The following is a 15,112-nucleotide window of genomic DNA, read 5'->3' as shown; positions in this document are numbered from 1 at the left end:
TGTGCACAATTATAATGCTCTATAAAATAATGTGTGTGGTCAGTATTAGATAGCATTTCCTTCAGAAATGGTGCAGTTAAAAGGGCTCAGAAGTTAAAAGATTTCATGCTTTCCACATAATCAGAAGACAGATGCAATATACTGTTAAAATCAGGTATAAGCATTAATACAGGAAGGCTTTTTCACCAGTAAGAATTAAGAACGTTACCCAATACATACTTCATATACATATTGGTGAATACTGTTCTGAGAATTTCAGGAGCCCTTCTGAGTGGTAATAGTGCCATCAGTGACCACAAGAACTACAGAAGAGACCTTTTATTCCCAGCCTGTGCAATTCTCTGTGAAAACAGCATATGCTAAGTGAATTGTTCTCATGAAGGGATCACTTTCCCTGCATACCCGGAAAATTTTGTGCATCCTCATGGTGGCAGAGCAGAAGATGAATCTTGTTAGAAGTAAGCGAAGAAATTCATCCCCAAAAAACTGAAGGAAAGCCTGATCTGCAGAAAGGAAGAAGGTAACACTTAAAGAAAACTTGATAAAGAACAGCATTAAGGCAAGAAACCTTTGAGGAAACACATGGAATAGCTGTGCATTTCTCACTCAGTCTGCATTATCCTTTACACAAGCTGAGGAATACAAAAAACAATTAAAAGAAAAATCAGCTTGGGTTGTCTATTGAGCTGTCGGTTGTAGAAGATGTAGATCTTTAACGACATACCTATGGAGCGGGAATGAGTCAGCAGCTGGGCAATATCCCGGTTGATTTTTCTAAGGTAATCTTGACACTTCTCCCACAATCCTCTGCGCATGCTTGATAATCCAGAGACAAATAGGAATGCCATTAAAGGATTGTTCAGAAAGAGGGTGAAGAGGCTACCCCGCTGAGACTGATCTAAAAGCCAATAATAAATAACAACATGATGCATTTGGCATGTCAAACAGAAGAGTTGCCCTTGCTGCAGAACAAAATCCTGAACCCTTCAACTCATTCATCTGTTACAGACTTGAACTCGCTGCAGTGTCTAATAATGTTTTCCCTGCCCTTATGATGGGTTAAATCACATGCATCATCAGGAAGACAGTTCAGGATCATGGCAGATATGTGCACAAGCCAGGTGCAGAAGAGACTGCATCAGTGCTTATGTTTTTCCAAATCTGTGAACAGTTTTACTACAATTTGTGTTATCACAGAATATAGAATGTGTTTATGAAGTCATAACTGACCAAACTGTCTCAAAATACTTCCCTGTTTTAGGTTTTAATAGAAGCATTACTGGAAAAGGGTATACAAGATGTCTGTATAGATGAACAAATAATACTTGAGACATAGGGTCCCCAACCCAAAATCTACATAAGTGTCCCCCTCCTTTTCACCCTATCCTTAATTCTGCAGAAATCTACTCCTTTTCTTGGCAGGGCTTCTGGCTTTTATTTAAGAATTTTTTAAGACAAGAAAGCAGAAATACAAGTTAATGTGGAATCTCCTTAGGACTCTGGTCACAGTGTGTCAGTTTATGAACATTAAAATTAGGGCCTCTGCTGGAGACACTCACTGTTTTAAAAGGTAAGTTCTATTGTTGATTAGAATATCTGTTGAATTAAATAGTTTCACTTGAACAATTCTTAATTTCTAAAAAAAGCCTCATTTAAATAGAACTTACCTTAAAGCAATTGTAGTCTCCAGCTTCCCATGCATTCACTTGATGAACACCATTCTTGTGCCACAAACTATGTCAGCAGACTGGACTTCATGCTCAGAAGTAGCAGTAAAATGACAGCCCTGACCAAGATACCCCAGAACCATTTACAGTTATTGGCATTGTGAAGTTTTTATAAAGGTAAATATGATTAGAGCAATTAATTGCTGCAATCTTCTTCTTTTAAGCTCTGACAAGTGAATCTCCTGAACACACTGGAGTCCACACTGCATCCTCCATTCCTAACAGAAGAGGCAGATGGCAATCAGTCCTGGGTCATTTTTAACCTAGAAGATTTCAGAAGTGTTCTGGTCCATGAGCTGTCCCTACAGGAATCACTGCATCTCCTCTGTAATATGTAAATCTAACATTTTTTTGTTAAGCAACCCTCAAAACGCAGCAGCAGGTGCCACAGAGACTCTGCAGATTGGTTATAAAGTCCTGGTCTCAGGACTATGGCTGGGACAGGGAGTAGGCAGTGTAATCCTAGCAACATTTCTATTGTACTGAAACTTTTCTCAAGTGCTAGTCATAGAAGAAATGAACTACAAACCCAGCACCAGGACATTTCCACCTTGCTGCATCTGAGAAGATATTACATGTTGGTGCTTGGATGAAGCTGATCAGACAGTCTCCTGTCAATCATGCCATGTTAAAGAAATCATTCACTGTGGACTTCAAGTAAATTCTGGGCATGCCAGGCTGGTCCAGCAATATTCACCCCAGCTGGGATCATCACATGAAGAGAAAGTCTTCCAAAAGCAGACAAATTTCCATATAGCATCCACCAACTCCAAAAATTATGCAGACAGACAGACAGACAAGTGATACAACTGACAGCTGCTAAAGAACACCTTCATACCTTGTAATGCTTTGGGATACGCTGTTGGAGAAAGCAAGCACACCAGTGGTTGTCCAAATAAATTTGTGAAGTTCTGCAACAGAAAATAATTAAAGCAATGACTGTCACCAATTGTCTCCTTAGGTCAGAACCCCAATCTGTTTAACTGATACAATTAAGGCTACTAATTGAGGTAGGCAAGCATACCAGATAAATGGAGACACTAAGGCTAATATTCAATTCTTCATATACCATAGCCCAACAGAAAAAAACAACAAATTTTAAAAGAAATTTTAAATTCCCTCACCCCAACAACAGGCACAAGTTTCACAGAAAGAGGGCTTCTAAAGATAACCCATTAACCCACTAGAATAATGGAATTACTTAAAAATGATATTCTATATGAAGTAGAAGCCATTTATTTTTAGACACAAAAGCAAGTTACTTTCTTTGTCCCTAGCTCAATAATTCAATGTCCCTAGCTCGATTGTTCAATTAAAGTAATTGCAATTTTTTTTTTGTTTAACAAGCAATAGGACTGATCCTGCTAGAACAAGAGAGCCAGGGGAGTTTGGTTTTAAAATAAACAAAGCCTGTTATTGGAAAACTTATTCTTACTGAAATAACTTATTTTCCTTCAGTACTAGTATAAATGCACCATGCTGCACAAGAAAGCCAGCAGACAGCACTATATACCAAAGGAAGAGTCTTTCTGCTATAGCACATAATGCAGGTCCAAAACAGGAAAAAGTTTCTTCAATTAACGATTAGAGCCTGTCCCCATGTCCTAAGCTAATAACACTACCAGAACTGAAGAGCTGTGAAGTCAGAAAGGACAGCCTAATTTATCTGTACACCTCTAATGCACGTATTCACATCAGTGCAACAGGGGTCAGAAGAATGCAATTCAGTCCCTTTAGATACTCCTAAAGTACAAATTATGAATTTTAGTTACAGGTCATGGAGAATCATTAATGGGCTGAAAAATTAAATGGTTATGCAGCTGGGCTCTGTTTTCGCCCAATTCAGACAAATTTCCATTCCTTCCGTTGTGCTTCATTTCAGTTAGTTTCATTAGAACAATTCATTCTAAACTTGTTAAAATACTGAAGATGGTGGCCTGGTCTAATCAAAGTAATGCATTCTGTATGCATAACAAAATGCTGATTAGGCTTAAAAGCTCTGTTCCAAGAAGTGATCCAGGCAGATTTATGGGCTAAATATTATAGGTCTAGTTTCCAGTCAAAAACCATTACTGCACAGACAATAGCTGTAAGCCAAACTACTAATTGCTAATACTGAACAATATAGGGAGAATTTTAAATGCTAACAGGTGTCTCTGCAACCATTACTATTCTGGCCCATTAGGAACAGAATAATCCCAGAAGTGCTACTGGCACCAAGGGGTTTGAACATTCCTGTAGCACAACTGTTTAGCATTAGGAAACTGTCACAGCTGGGGTTAAATATTGCAGGTGACCTGGTTAAAAATCAGAACAATTTTTTTTTACACTCCAGTGCTGAAAATAACAATTTACTGAAGCAATGCCAAGAACCCCCTTCTGAAGGCCCTAGTAATACAGTATTAATCCTTTTAAGAGACCACTCTAGACTATGAGCATTTTAAAACAGCTAAAGTTCAAAACTTTTTGCTGCTTTGAACTGAAGATGTCAAACATGGCCATTAAGCACTGCAACGGGAGGAAATCACCTTCATGCTGAGGGGTACAAGAATGACATTCTCTGCACTAAAACAGAAGGCGAGAGCGCAAATACTTAAATGTAGAACCATTAAACCTTTAATGGCATTGCAACAGCAGCAGCAGCAGCTCCAAGGGTAAAACCACTCCAAAAGCTGAAAACCAGGCTGCCTGAAATTGCAGAGAAACCTGAATAGACAAACACAGCTTGCAGTTATGTATTTAGCTGAAGGTGGAAGATAAAGGATGAGACTATAACAAAGTGCAGCTGGTCTGACAAATTTGCAAGTCACTTCCTGGCAGGGCTCCCTCTCCGTCATCACCATTTAAAGTGTTCAGGAGGAAAGAAAGAAAGAAAGAAAGAAAGAAAGAAAGAAAGAAAGAAAGAAAGAAAGAAAGAAAGAAAGAAAGAAAGAAAGAAAGAAAGAAAGAAAGAAAGAATGCACACAAGAGCAGAAAGCAGCTCTTAGGAGAAGGGCTGTGAGGCGTTTGTTAATGCCAGAACTGCTAGCAGTGCCATTTGAATATCAGATTAGCTGCTGTTCTATCATAAAGAATCGGAATAGCAGCATGAAATGGAATAACTGCATTGGCTCCTAGTTTTCACACACTTGCACAGACCCTCTTTGTTTGCGCTGATGCGCTCTGCCTCTGAAGCATTTCATTTTCACCAGACTCACCCCACATTGTTTCAACACTTTTGCCATAAGGCGACCAAGCACACAGAGAACAGACTTACATGTAATGTCCGGAAGACCCTGTGACTGAGCACTACAGTATTTACCTCTAGTTGAACATGCTACACCCACACGTGAATGGTAACACATTTCCTAAAAGTACCTTAAGGCTGAAAAAACACTTTAGTAAACAGACGCCTGTACCTGCCTCCCCAATTTCTTAACATCAGAAGAGTTCCTAGAAGCCATTTCCAGAACATGACCAAGAAACAATTCCAAGGGCTACCAAAGCAGTTATTTCACCCATGCTTATGAACCAAGATGGGCTGTTTCATGAGCTTGGAGGGAACAAATAATGGACTCGGTAACTGATATCAAGGTTTGGCTTATAGCAAAATAATTGGGGGGGGGGGGGGAGGGGGGGGAGAGGTGGAAGAAGGGAAGGAGAGAACCTGGCTGAGATTAGTGTCATTGCCCTTTTCACTGCACGGAAATTTTAGGCATAGTTTGGACTAGATTAAAGTATTTGATTTATTTTTAGCTAAATTTAAAACAGCTTTCTACTGAAAGCACTGCTCATGCACTGGACTCTTGGATTTCTTTGGGACTTGTACCTATGAGACACCCGCCTGCCCAAAGACATCACGCATGTGAACAAAACTGTCTAATAATGCCTTTTCTCAGAACAGGCCTGATTCATGTCTTCCTCATTTCCTACTGCAGTAGCTGAAAGAATAGCTCTGTGGTTAAGCTGGAAAAAGAGTCAAGAGATTCAGAGTTATTTCTGACTCTGCCACAAACTTCCTGCGTGGCTGTGGACAAGTCATGAAAGCCCCCTGGCATCTGCATTTCCCTCTCTGTAAATTGGGGTAATATTAACAAACCCAATAAAGATAAATTTACTGGCATTAGAGAAGTTATTCTAAATGGCACAAAAAGGCACTACCAAAAGGCAACACTTTGTTATGACTTTTAGGGCAGAGGGTCCTCAAATTGATACACACATCTTGAATTATATGATCACTGTTGTGCTTACTCTTAGCCAATGCATGCCTCTGAAAAAGCAACACAGAAGACAGACCGTGAGCTCATCTGGCCACTAGACGTCCCTACTGCTCCTCAGAAATACAGTCTCAAATGTTCATTTGTTGGATTGCCAATAAAGGAGCTGCAAAAGGAAGACATCAGGAAGTGACAGTTTCCTGTACCTAGCACATATTTTAACAGCCCATTCACTACTGAAATAATATCAGTGTCATCTCAATGTACTTGGTTGCTTTGGAATTAATCAAATTTACTTTCATAATACCTGAATTGCAAATTACCAATGTTGATTTGGCATGAAACAATTCTACCTTGACTGTTTCCACAGCATCCAGTCAGAAGAGATTTTGTTCCGCTGGTGTATATGCACTAGAAGATGCTGAATGTATATTTGATGTTTATGGTGTATTTTTGCCTTAATTTCCTGCTGTTATTTTCTCTTGTTCAAGTTATTTTTCAGATGTACACAATATGTTTTTCAGAGGTATACAATTTACAAAGCAAAGCTCTGTGGGTTGACTTGTCTGTGTCAAGTAAAGCAGATCAGTGAAGAATGGCTCAAGTGATGATAGCAGATTAAGTAACCCCCAGCCAAAAAGAGAAACTTGTCTTTGGCATATAACAAAAATAAACCTCCCACCAGAGACCTTGGAAATCTTTAACTGTTTTTTCCTCCAGAAGAATTTATTACTTTCCAATGAGCAGCTGTTCACACGCTTCTCCCTCTTGTTCCTATTCATAGGATCAGATCCTGACTAGCATGCACAACCTCAAAAGAAAAAAGAAAAAAAAGAAAAAAGAAAAAAAGAAAGACTAAATACAAAAGTGCTTAAAATAACCTGATAAAAAGAATAAGCTAACGTGGAGTTGACACTGTATCCTACTGTACATGCAGCTGCTTTCCAAAGCCTTACCTTATAGGCGACACTGTTTGAAGAGTCCACAATGATAAAGAGGGGCTTTCTTGTGAAAGGGTACAGATCACCAGGGTGAAGGCTGGAAAGAGAAAGAGACACTTCACAGAGCACTAGAATTTCTGTGAAGCTGCAATGGGGACACACAACTTCTAGTCATATAACTGCCCACATCAAGAGAGGGAAAGCAGAAGAAAACAACAAAGCCCAATAGTCCAAGTCAGAGACTAGGCCAGAAGGGACCAATGCAAGCGCTAGTCTGAGCTTGCATGCAGCAGGGGCCATAGGTTTCTCCTGCATTAATTCCTGTTGAAACTACAGCCTGTTAGAAAAATGTCCCATCCTGATGCCAAGTTTTCCAGCAACGGAGAACCCATTGCAACCCTTGGCGAGTTGTTCAAAGGGTTAAACTGCCCTCTGATGTTAACATTTTGTACTTTATTTCTAAGCTGAATTTCAAGCCCTTCAACTTGCAGTGATATAGTAGTTTTTCATTATATTCGTACATGCTAAACCAAAGAGCCCATCATCAAGGTTTTGTTTCTAAACACATGTTTACGAATTGATCACCTCATCACTTAGCTTTCTAAAACAAGCTAAGGAAACTGAGTTTCTCCAATTTCTCCACTACAACTTTGATTTAAAGCATAGAAAAAACTTTCTCACTTGCTTTTCTTCAACATCCTTCTTGAACTGCAGACACCAGACTGGGACGTAACATTCTAGGAATGTTTGACACTTGTGTCAAATACAGACTAACATGTCCATGCTCCTTCAGGATTCCCATGATTTTACATCCCAAGATCACATTAGCATAGGTTTCTTTTGCAGTGAGAATAACATCCCAAAACTAAAAACAATTAGGGGTTTTAACAAACGGGTATAAAACACCTGAATAATACACAAGAGTTCCAGGATGGGTTAGTACAAACCAACATCATCTTTACTAGCCTTTCAGGAAAGTGGGTAAGGGCATGTGCACTGTACACCCACCACTGCTTTCTCTCATACGACCCTCCACATGTGTTCCATCAGTTCATAATTATCATGCTCTCTAGCAGGGGTTCAAGTGGACTGATTCCCTAAGTGTTAAGAAATGGAGCTAGGGCTTCAGCTACTGACAAGACTTTCATGATTTCAGGCAAAGATGCCAAACAATCTGTATATTCTTAACATGGATATTTCCTGGATTAAAAATGCTCCAGAGGAATCCTCAGACAGTGCTGAATGTACTTCTCTGTGCTCCCCTACCTTAGCAGCTCAGTTCACTGGGCAGAACAGCTGTTAGTGCTATCTCTGCTTGGCCCAAAAGGACAGGGTACCATGGGAAACTAAGGGTGCCTGTAGACGTGCAGGGAGGCTGCTCTGACGTGCTGTATTTAATCAATTAATTGAGTCTGCTGGAGAATGCCAACCAGCATACTTCAACAGCCTCCATGTCTCTTGTATCAGTGGCCCTGCACTTCAACTTGGCAGTGGGGGTGTGCTTTAACTAAAGCTTGTTTGATGAGCTTCAGTTAAAGTTCTCCACCACCATTTTGCAGTGCAGGGATGCTGATAATTAAAGTGCCTGAAGCATCTTGTGTAAGAGCAGCTCTCAGATGCTTTAATTAAAGTATCCTCCCCTTCTACCCTTGGAGCACACGTAAAAACACCCCAAAAGTCCTCTCCCTTCCACTGACCCCACACTGGGGCAGTATGGAAGAGATGGGGAGCCAATGGCCAAGTGCTCTGGTGTGGAGTACTAAGACAGACTGCTACTCCTGCACACTGGAAACAGAAGGAGCAGACAAGAGGATCATGGAGCACCTGCACGCAGAGCTGACAAACACCCATGCGCCCACTTTCAAATGACTGCTAGCATTCAAGTCTAACTCACTTGTGCCTACCCATGCCCTCCAACAATGGAAAACTTGGAAGGGGGTGAAGGGAGGATTAGTGCCATACTACATCCATTTATTTAATTATATTTAACCTTAAGCCGAGCTGGAGACCTGACATTTTGAAACAGAGGGTCCAAAAGCTATATTCCTCAAGCAAAATATAGCAATGTTATTACCATCACACTACATGAATGTAACATCCAACAGCTGTATGTCCCCAAGATGGCATGTGCTGCACAAGTGGCCCCACTCAGTACTGAAAGCAGAGTTCTCTCTCCTGCTCTTACTTTTGCTAGAATGCAGGTGGAGGTGACAGTGAATGCAGACTGACAGAAGCAGAGATGAAAGTGCGCTGAAACTTCCTCGGCCTGAACCCAAAAGCTTGCTTAAAATTTGTTTTCCAACTATTTAAGTTGATCTAATAAAAGATACCAGATTCACCCAAAGAACCTTGTCTGCTCTTACTTTCTGCCACCCCATCCCCCCACCCCCAGTTCATACAAGAAACCCACACATCTCTGAAGTTTTGTAACAAGTATTTGTTCCACAACATGACCCACTTTTTTTAAGAAAAGAGCCCAGTCGGTTTTGATGCCCTTTTTCCCCGTGAAAGAGAGAAAGCATGCCTCTTCTGCTTGCTGAGATCATGAAAACTTACCAGTGCATCTCCTTGTAAGACTGGTTTCGCTTGTGAATTGCATCCCCATTTATAATGTCTCTGTTACTGTTTGTAAGAACACCACCAAAATCATACGGACCTACAAATGGCAAAGAAAAGTCAAGATCAGCTGACGTAGCACAACTGAGAGCTACTGATACTGTTGGACAAAAGTAAGTGAATTTGAACTATTATGATTTGGGAATAAAAGGATCATGGAGTGCTTGCAATTTGCTAGCCATGCAACTGAAGTTGTAGCCATTTCAGTCACTTCAGTGTCTACCAACTACTTTGGTAATGCAATATGCTTCAGAGCTTATACTTTATTCATTCTTCAAAACAGAGTATAAAGAAGACCAAGACAAATATATTGTACCCTGTTAGACTTTGTAATAAAAGGGTTTCATTTGGAGGTGTCTCCAGGGACACTTCAAGCAAGTTAATACTGTATTTATATTATTACATGAATCAATGTATTCCAGAATCAGAATCTGGCCTTCAGATGATTAAAATCAACCAGTTTCAAATCCTGAGCCTTTCCCAGGCTGCCATAAACACCAATGTCTACAATCAGAACTCTGCAAGGAGCAGCAAGAGGGAAACTCTGGAAAGCTTGTACATGAAGACAGTTTATTTTCAATGCTTCAAAGTTCCCATTGTTATTAGCACAATGCCAGACACATGGTAACGGTCATTCTTGAGACTTCTGTTTCTGAAATTCTGTATTTTTCATTAGGACTAGACAGCCCAAGTTTTGCAAATTCAGTGGAAGTGAGTATATCTGGGCTAACTGCTTAATTGGCCAATGAACAGCAGACAAATAAATAAAAAACAAAATCCGATTGGCACAAAAATGCCAGTGGTTCTTACAAAAGTGTGCAAGACCCCAGCAAGTTTTTCACCCTGGTCTGGGCAATCAACCCTCTGTAACACGGACAGGGGGATAACACATGTACTGCATCTTCCCTATCCTGCTACACATCTACACAATTGGATTTTAACACAACTGAATACAGAAAAAACCCTTCCTTCAAAATGGAGAAGCCATCAGTCATCTTCAAGGGGAGCTTTAGGGTAGAGAATCAGGAACAGAGTGCAAGTTCATTCAGTACTGTCACAGGTCTTCTCTGTGACTATAGAGCCAAAACCAGAACGTGGAGTTCAGTGTTACAACCTGCAGTTGCTCTTTACTTTAATACGGAGCACGACACACAGGGAATGCTAATATTTGCAATCCACGTTCCTTTTGAAAAGTGTAACCGCTAGCCCATGCGTTTCATGCACCTCTTGGGAACAGGAAGCACTGACTACGTGGTTCTTCACATGACACACTGGGGGCCTCTATCATAACCCAGGAAGCTAGAACAAGACATGTGGTGGATAAAATGCAGGCTCTAAAGGACAGAACATAGCTGAGACCAGAATACACTGGATTATAGCCCAGTGAAAAAATGTTAAAAGCAAATTAAAAAAATCCTTGCCACAACAGAAAGGCAGCAAGGATTTTTTTTAAAAAAACATTTTGAAAGCCCTAGTCATGCATGGAGGATGGAAAAGGCATGCATCATATAAAGGAATGCGAGTCTCCAACAGACGAGGTGCATACAATGTTTAGGATGCTTGAAAGAATTTCTTCTTTTAAAGTTTGTTATGTAAATGTAACCAAATCATTTAACTGCAGTTACCCCAGTTGGCCAAACTTAGGTTTTTAGATTGCAGCTGTATTTTCTGCTGGGACGGACGGAAAGGGAGGATGAGGTGAGGGGAGTTGTCAAAATCATGACAAGGGCTTGAACTGTCACATCAACAAACGTGCAAATACAACAACCTTTGCAGAGACTTTCAGCCATTTTGCCACCATTCTCCTGACCCGCTACCTTTATAGTACTCATCAAGAAGAATTGACAAATGCCATTTTAACTAACTGTATCAAGTTAACTGTACGCAAAAGGACCAATTGAGCCAGTAATGTCTTCAATATTGATGAATTTATAAACAACTCTGATGCATCAAAATCTTGGACATGTCCACAGAAAAGGTTTCAAGTCAGCGTATGCTAATTAAATCCATGGAAGTAGCTGCTCTCTAACGTCCAAAGAAAAGCTAGTATTGTAACGCAGATGGACACATGAAATTGGACTTGTCCTCTGGAAAGTTGTGTGACACCTTTTTCGGTCACTTGCCCTGGAATAGAAAGAGAATTCAAGCCCTGTTCATGACAGGGAGCATTCCTTTATTATACCTTCACTATCCGAACGACCTGAGGGGAACACTCCTGTAGCAGACAAGTAAATCAGCAGCACGCTGTTTGCGGGCAGCTCCTGAAATTCAAGGAGAGGGGGGGAAAAGGGAGGGCAGGAAGGAGATGCACATATTTATTGTAATAGGTCACAGATATTCTGCTTCAGCCTGATAAAATCATTGCCATTTCAAGGTGCGTGCCCCCCTGCCTCTGGCTCCTTTACATGTTTCTATATTATACAGAACCCGTGCTGCAGGTGTGCTCTTTGAAATGCAAGTTTTAAAGTCTGACTGGTACATCAGGTTCAGGAGCTGTAAGAGTGCACCAGTTTCCCCGCAACCCCCTGGATACCTAAAAAGGCCCTGAGCCTTCCCAAGAAAGTAGAACCCAGAAAAGATCATGTCCCTCTAGAAAAGAGGGATTTCTCAACTGTTCCAGGATCCTAAAAGTTGTTCTTTGCTCTTTAACAAAACAAAACAGGGCCAGACTGATTTGCAGCAAACCCAGGATGCTGGATCCTGCACAGGGCTGAGAAACAGCTGCAGGTACATTAATGTTCAGCCTTTCTATTGCTTGTCTGCTCAGGGGCACCAATACCAGTGACCTTTGCCCCCTGGAGAATGGACTGGGTCTCCAGGCACCCACACCACCACAGGCACACAGAAGGTATCATTTTAGGCTCATCAACTGTGACAACTGTTTCTATACAGAGGAAGCATATTCTGTTTTTAGCAACTAAACCTCCAGGCTGCTGATGGTGCAGTCATAGTTAAATATATACTGGGCCCTACAACTGCATTAAACAGAAACCAGCCATCATCTGTAGGACATATAAAATGGGGATTCTTGTCTCAATTACTTCTTAATTTAGTGAGATGTTCCATTCTGGAGATTATTTCAACATGTGGTAACTACGTCAAGTTTTACAAACCTTAAATGATGCTGCTAGAAATGTATACAGCTGGCTGAAGGTTGGTTTATACAGCAAGTACTTGTGGGGATTTTCCCGCCTGGCTGGTTTCTCAGTTGATTCCTATTAAAACAAACAAAGATCACATGCCATATAAAGCTAAGGTGGCTTTATAAACATCTTTAACTTCAATTTTCCATTTATCAGAATATTTCACCTTCAACACGTTTCCCCCACACATAGTCTGTCCGTGTTTCATTCACTACTGTGAAGGAAAATGAGACAAATGGACTTCGTGTCAGAAGATGTTAGTCTACAAGCTAACCCTTCAGTTCAATTTATAGTCCAAGATAAAAGCAAGATACAGGTGATTTTACACAACAAGGTGAGCAAATTCACTCTCTCATTCAGTTGGTTCTTAATCCCTTACAAAAGCTCTTCAGCCATATTCATAAAGATGCTCCCTACAAACAGCACAAGCTGGCTCTGGTACTACTTCCTTGCTTTGTACTTTACTCCTGTGAAAGAGAAATATTTTCTTCCATTGTAATCACCTAAGACAATTTACTTGCACCTTAAGAACACGCTGTGGATGTGGAAGAAACATAAAAGGCTGAACATTTCCTCCTGATCTAAAAATAACACAAAATCTGCCTTCGGTTAGTCTAGAATAGATATTTAATAGCTACGACCCAAGCAAGAGGGACAATGCAAGAGTCCACTTAGCTAGTGGGAAAGGTTTTTGAGGACAAGAAACAAGATTTACTTTATTTACCATCTAGAAATACTTGTTACTGAAGCTTCCAGATGTAACTGAAAAGCTAACACCCACGTAAAGTCTAGAGTCTAAAACATTCTCTATCAGGACAAGAGTTCTGACAGCATACCTACCCTGCTCTGCACACACGGACAGGGCAGAGAGATTACAGACTAAAATGAACACAGTTCTGCTGCCAAGTTTGCAGTTGAGAAATGAAACTCGCCTGCATTCCAGGTTTATTCATCTGTGAAGCCAAGTTCATCGGTTCCCTTTCAAGTGCTTGCAGCATTCGAAACATATCAATTGTTAACTCACTGAACTTGACCTGCAAAAGAAACACTGCCATCACTAACACCTTTTGCCTGCCACAGAAAACAGTTATTAGATTTATCAGGAATTATCTGGGCAAGATCTTTGAGCTGCATACTGAAAACAGTAAATGAAGGACTATATATGCCTGAAATGCACCACTGAGAACCAAGAAGAGGTAGAGGTGGGAAGAGAAGGGCACCTGGCCAAAAATTTCCCAATTCTCCTTGGAAAGACCCATGTCCATTTAATTAGATATTGAACTGAGAATTTCATTAGGATCAATGCAATAGATGAGACTCTCCAAATAACTTTCTACAAAAATCCTGCCTCTTGCTTGTTCTGAATACATAAAAAGCTTGAGACAGTAGAAGAGATTGTTCTTTACTGAATACAAGTGGTTAAAACAACCATGCAAAAACAAACACATGCAACCAATGTAAGACAGTTGGCTCATATCAGAACAACTCTTTACAGATGTCACTTAATTTTTGCCAGACTCTCAGCTTATCTAGTCTCCCTCTTATCCCTGCTGAAAGATTTTGTTAATTTCCACTGAGCTCTCTAATTTCCTTTAACAAAATTAGAAAAAACAAGTGAACAAAAACCCAAATACAAAACCCAATCTCCTCCAATTCAAATTGAAGACAAGACATATAAACAGCCCCTTGTAATTGCTTGTACCTGGTTATTGCAATTCCCAATAATTAGTGCATCTGCAAGAGCAAGCTGTCCCACGATCATTCCTTGTTCCAGCAATGGAGCCCCTGTTTCAGACAGTCTGTTGGAAGTGATTACGATGGTATTGTCATCATTCAGAACCATCACAGGGTCTGCCTGGAAAGACAATCAACTCACAGCATGAATTTTAAGGAGACCCACAGGGTCCATAACTGGAAAGCAGAAGGAGCTCTATGGCCTGTCACTTAGATAGAACAGAGATATCTTGTAGCTGAAGCAAAGCTGTGAAAAGGAATTTATTAAATAAGACCATAAGAACTACCATTTACTGGGTCATACCATAGGTTTATTTTGCCCAGGACCCTATATCACATATTGGCAGAGTGTGGATGTTGAAAGGGAGAGTGAACTGGGTACAACCAGGGTTTTTTCCACCCCCACTTATTCTCACACCCAGTCCTCAGCATTAAAAGTATAAGAGGTTCTAATTCAGAGGCTGTATTCCCAGCTCCCATACTCAAAAACTATGGATGCCCCTTTCCTCCAATAATTTGTCCAATCCCTTTCTCAGTAATAATTTACATTTCATGCATCTTAAAGCTCTACAAAATATAGACCTCCAAACTGGAAAAGTAGCTAATCTTAGGGACTCAAAGCAAGTACCACTGTATTTAAGTGTGTCACAAGCTGCAAAGCAGAATGTACTTCATGCAGCATAAGCCTCCTGTTTTAGCTGGGGAAACAAGCACCACTAAAAATCTTGCAGCTCAGACAAGATGTCTTGTAATAC

General features: G+C 40.5%; 1 protein-coding gene across 2 annotated transcripts in view; it reads right to left on the bottom strand.

Moving 5' to 3' along the window:
* SCAI (suppressor of cancer cell invasion) overlaps positions 1-15,112 on the bottom strand; it is a 68,094-nt gene that overhangs the window by 9,316 nt on the left and 43,666 nt on the right. For both annotated transcript variants that reach the window (XM_019495322.2, XM_014603013.3), the window contains 9 exons: positions 14,326-14,478; positions 13,556-13,657; positions 12,594-12,695; positions 11,663-11,741; positions 9,421-9,520; positions 6,880-6,961; positions 2,566-2,638; positions 725-898; positions 403-503 (listed from right to left, as the gene is read on the bottom strand). In XM_019495322.2, coding sequence (XP_019350867.1) covers positions 403-503; positions 725-898; positions 2,566-2,638; positions 6,880-6,961; positions 9,421-9,520; positions 11,663-11,741; positions 12,594-12,695; positions 13,556-13,657; positions 14,326-14,478 — 966 coding nt within the window. The remainder of the gene's footprint in view (positions 1-402; positions 504-724; positions 899-2,565; positions 2,639-6,879; positions 6,962-9,420; positions 9,521-11,662; positions 11,742-12,593; positions 12,696-13,555; positions 13,658-14,325; positions 14,479-15,112) is intronic.

The sequence above is a fragment of the Alligator mississippiensis genome, chromosome 12 (assembly GCF_030867095.1).
Source record: "Alligator mississippiensis isolate rAllMis1 chromosome 12, rAllMis1, whole genome shotgun sequence".
In the NCBI taxonomy this organism is placed as follows: Eukaryota; Metazoa; Chordata; order Crocodylia; family Alligatoridae; genus Alligator; species Alligator mississippiensis.
The sequence above is the reverse complement of the archived record's forward strand: the minus strand, read 5'-3'. Positions and strand labels throughout refer to the sequence as shown.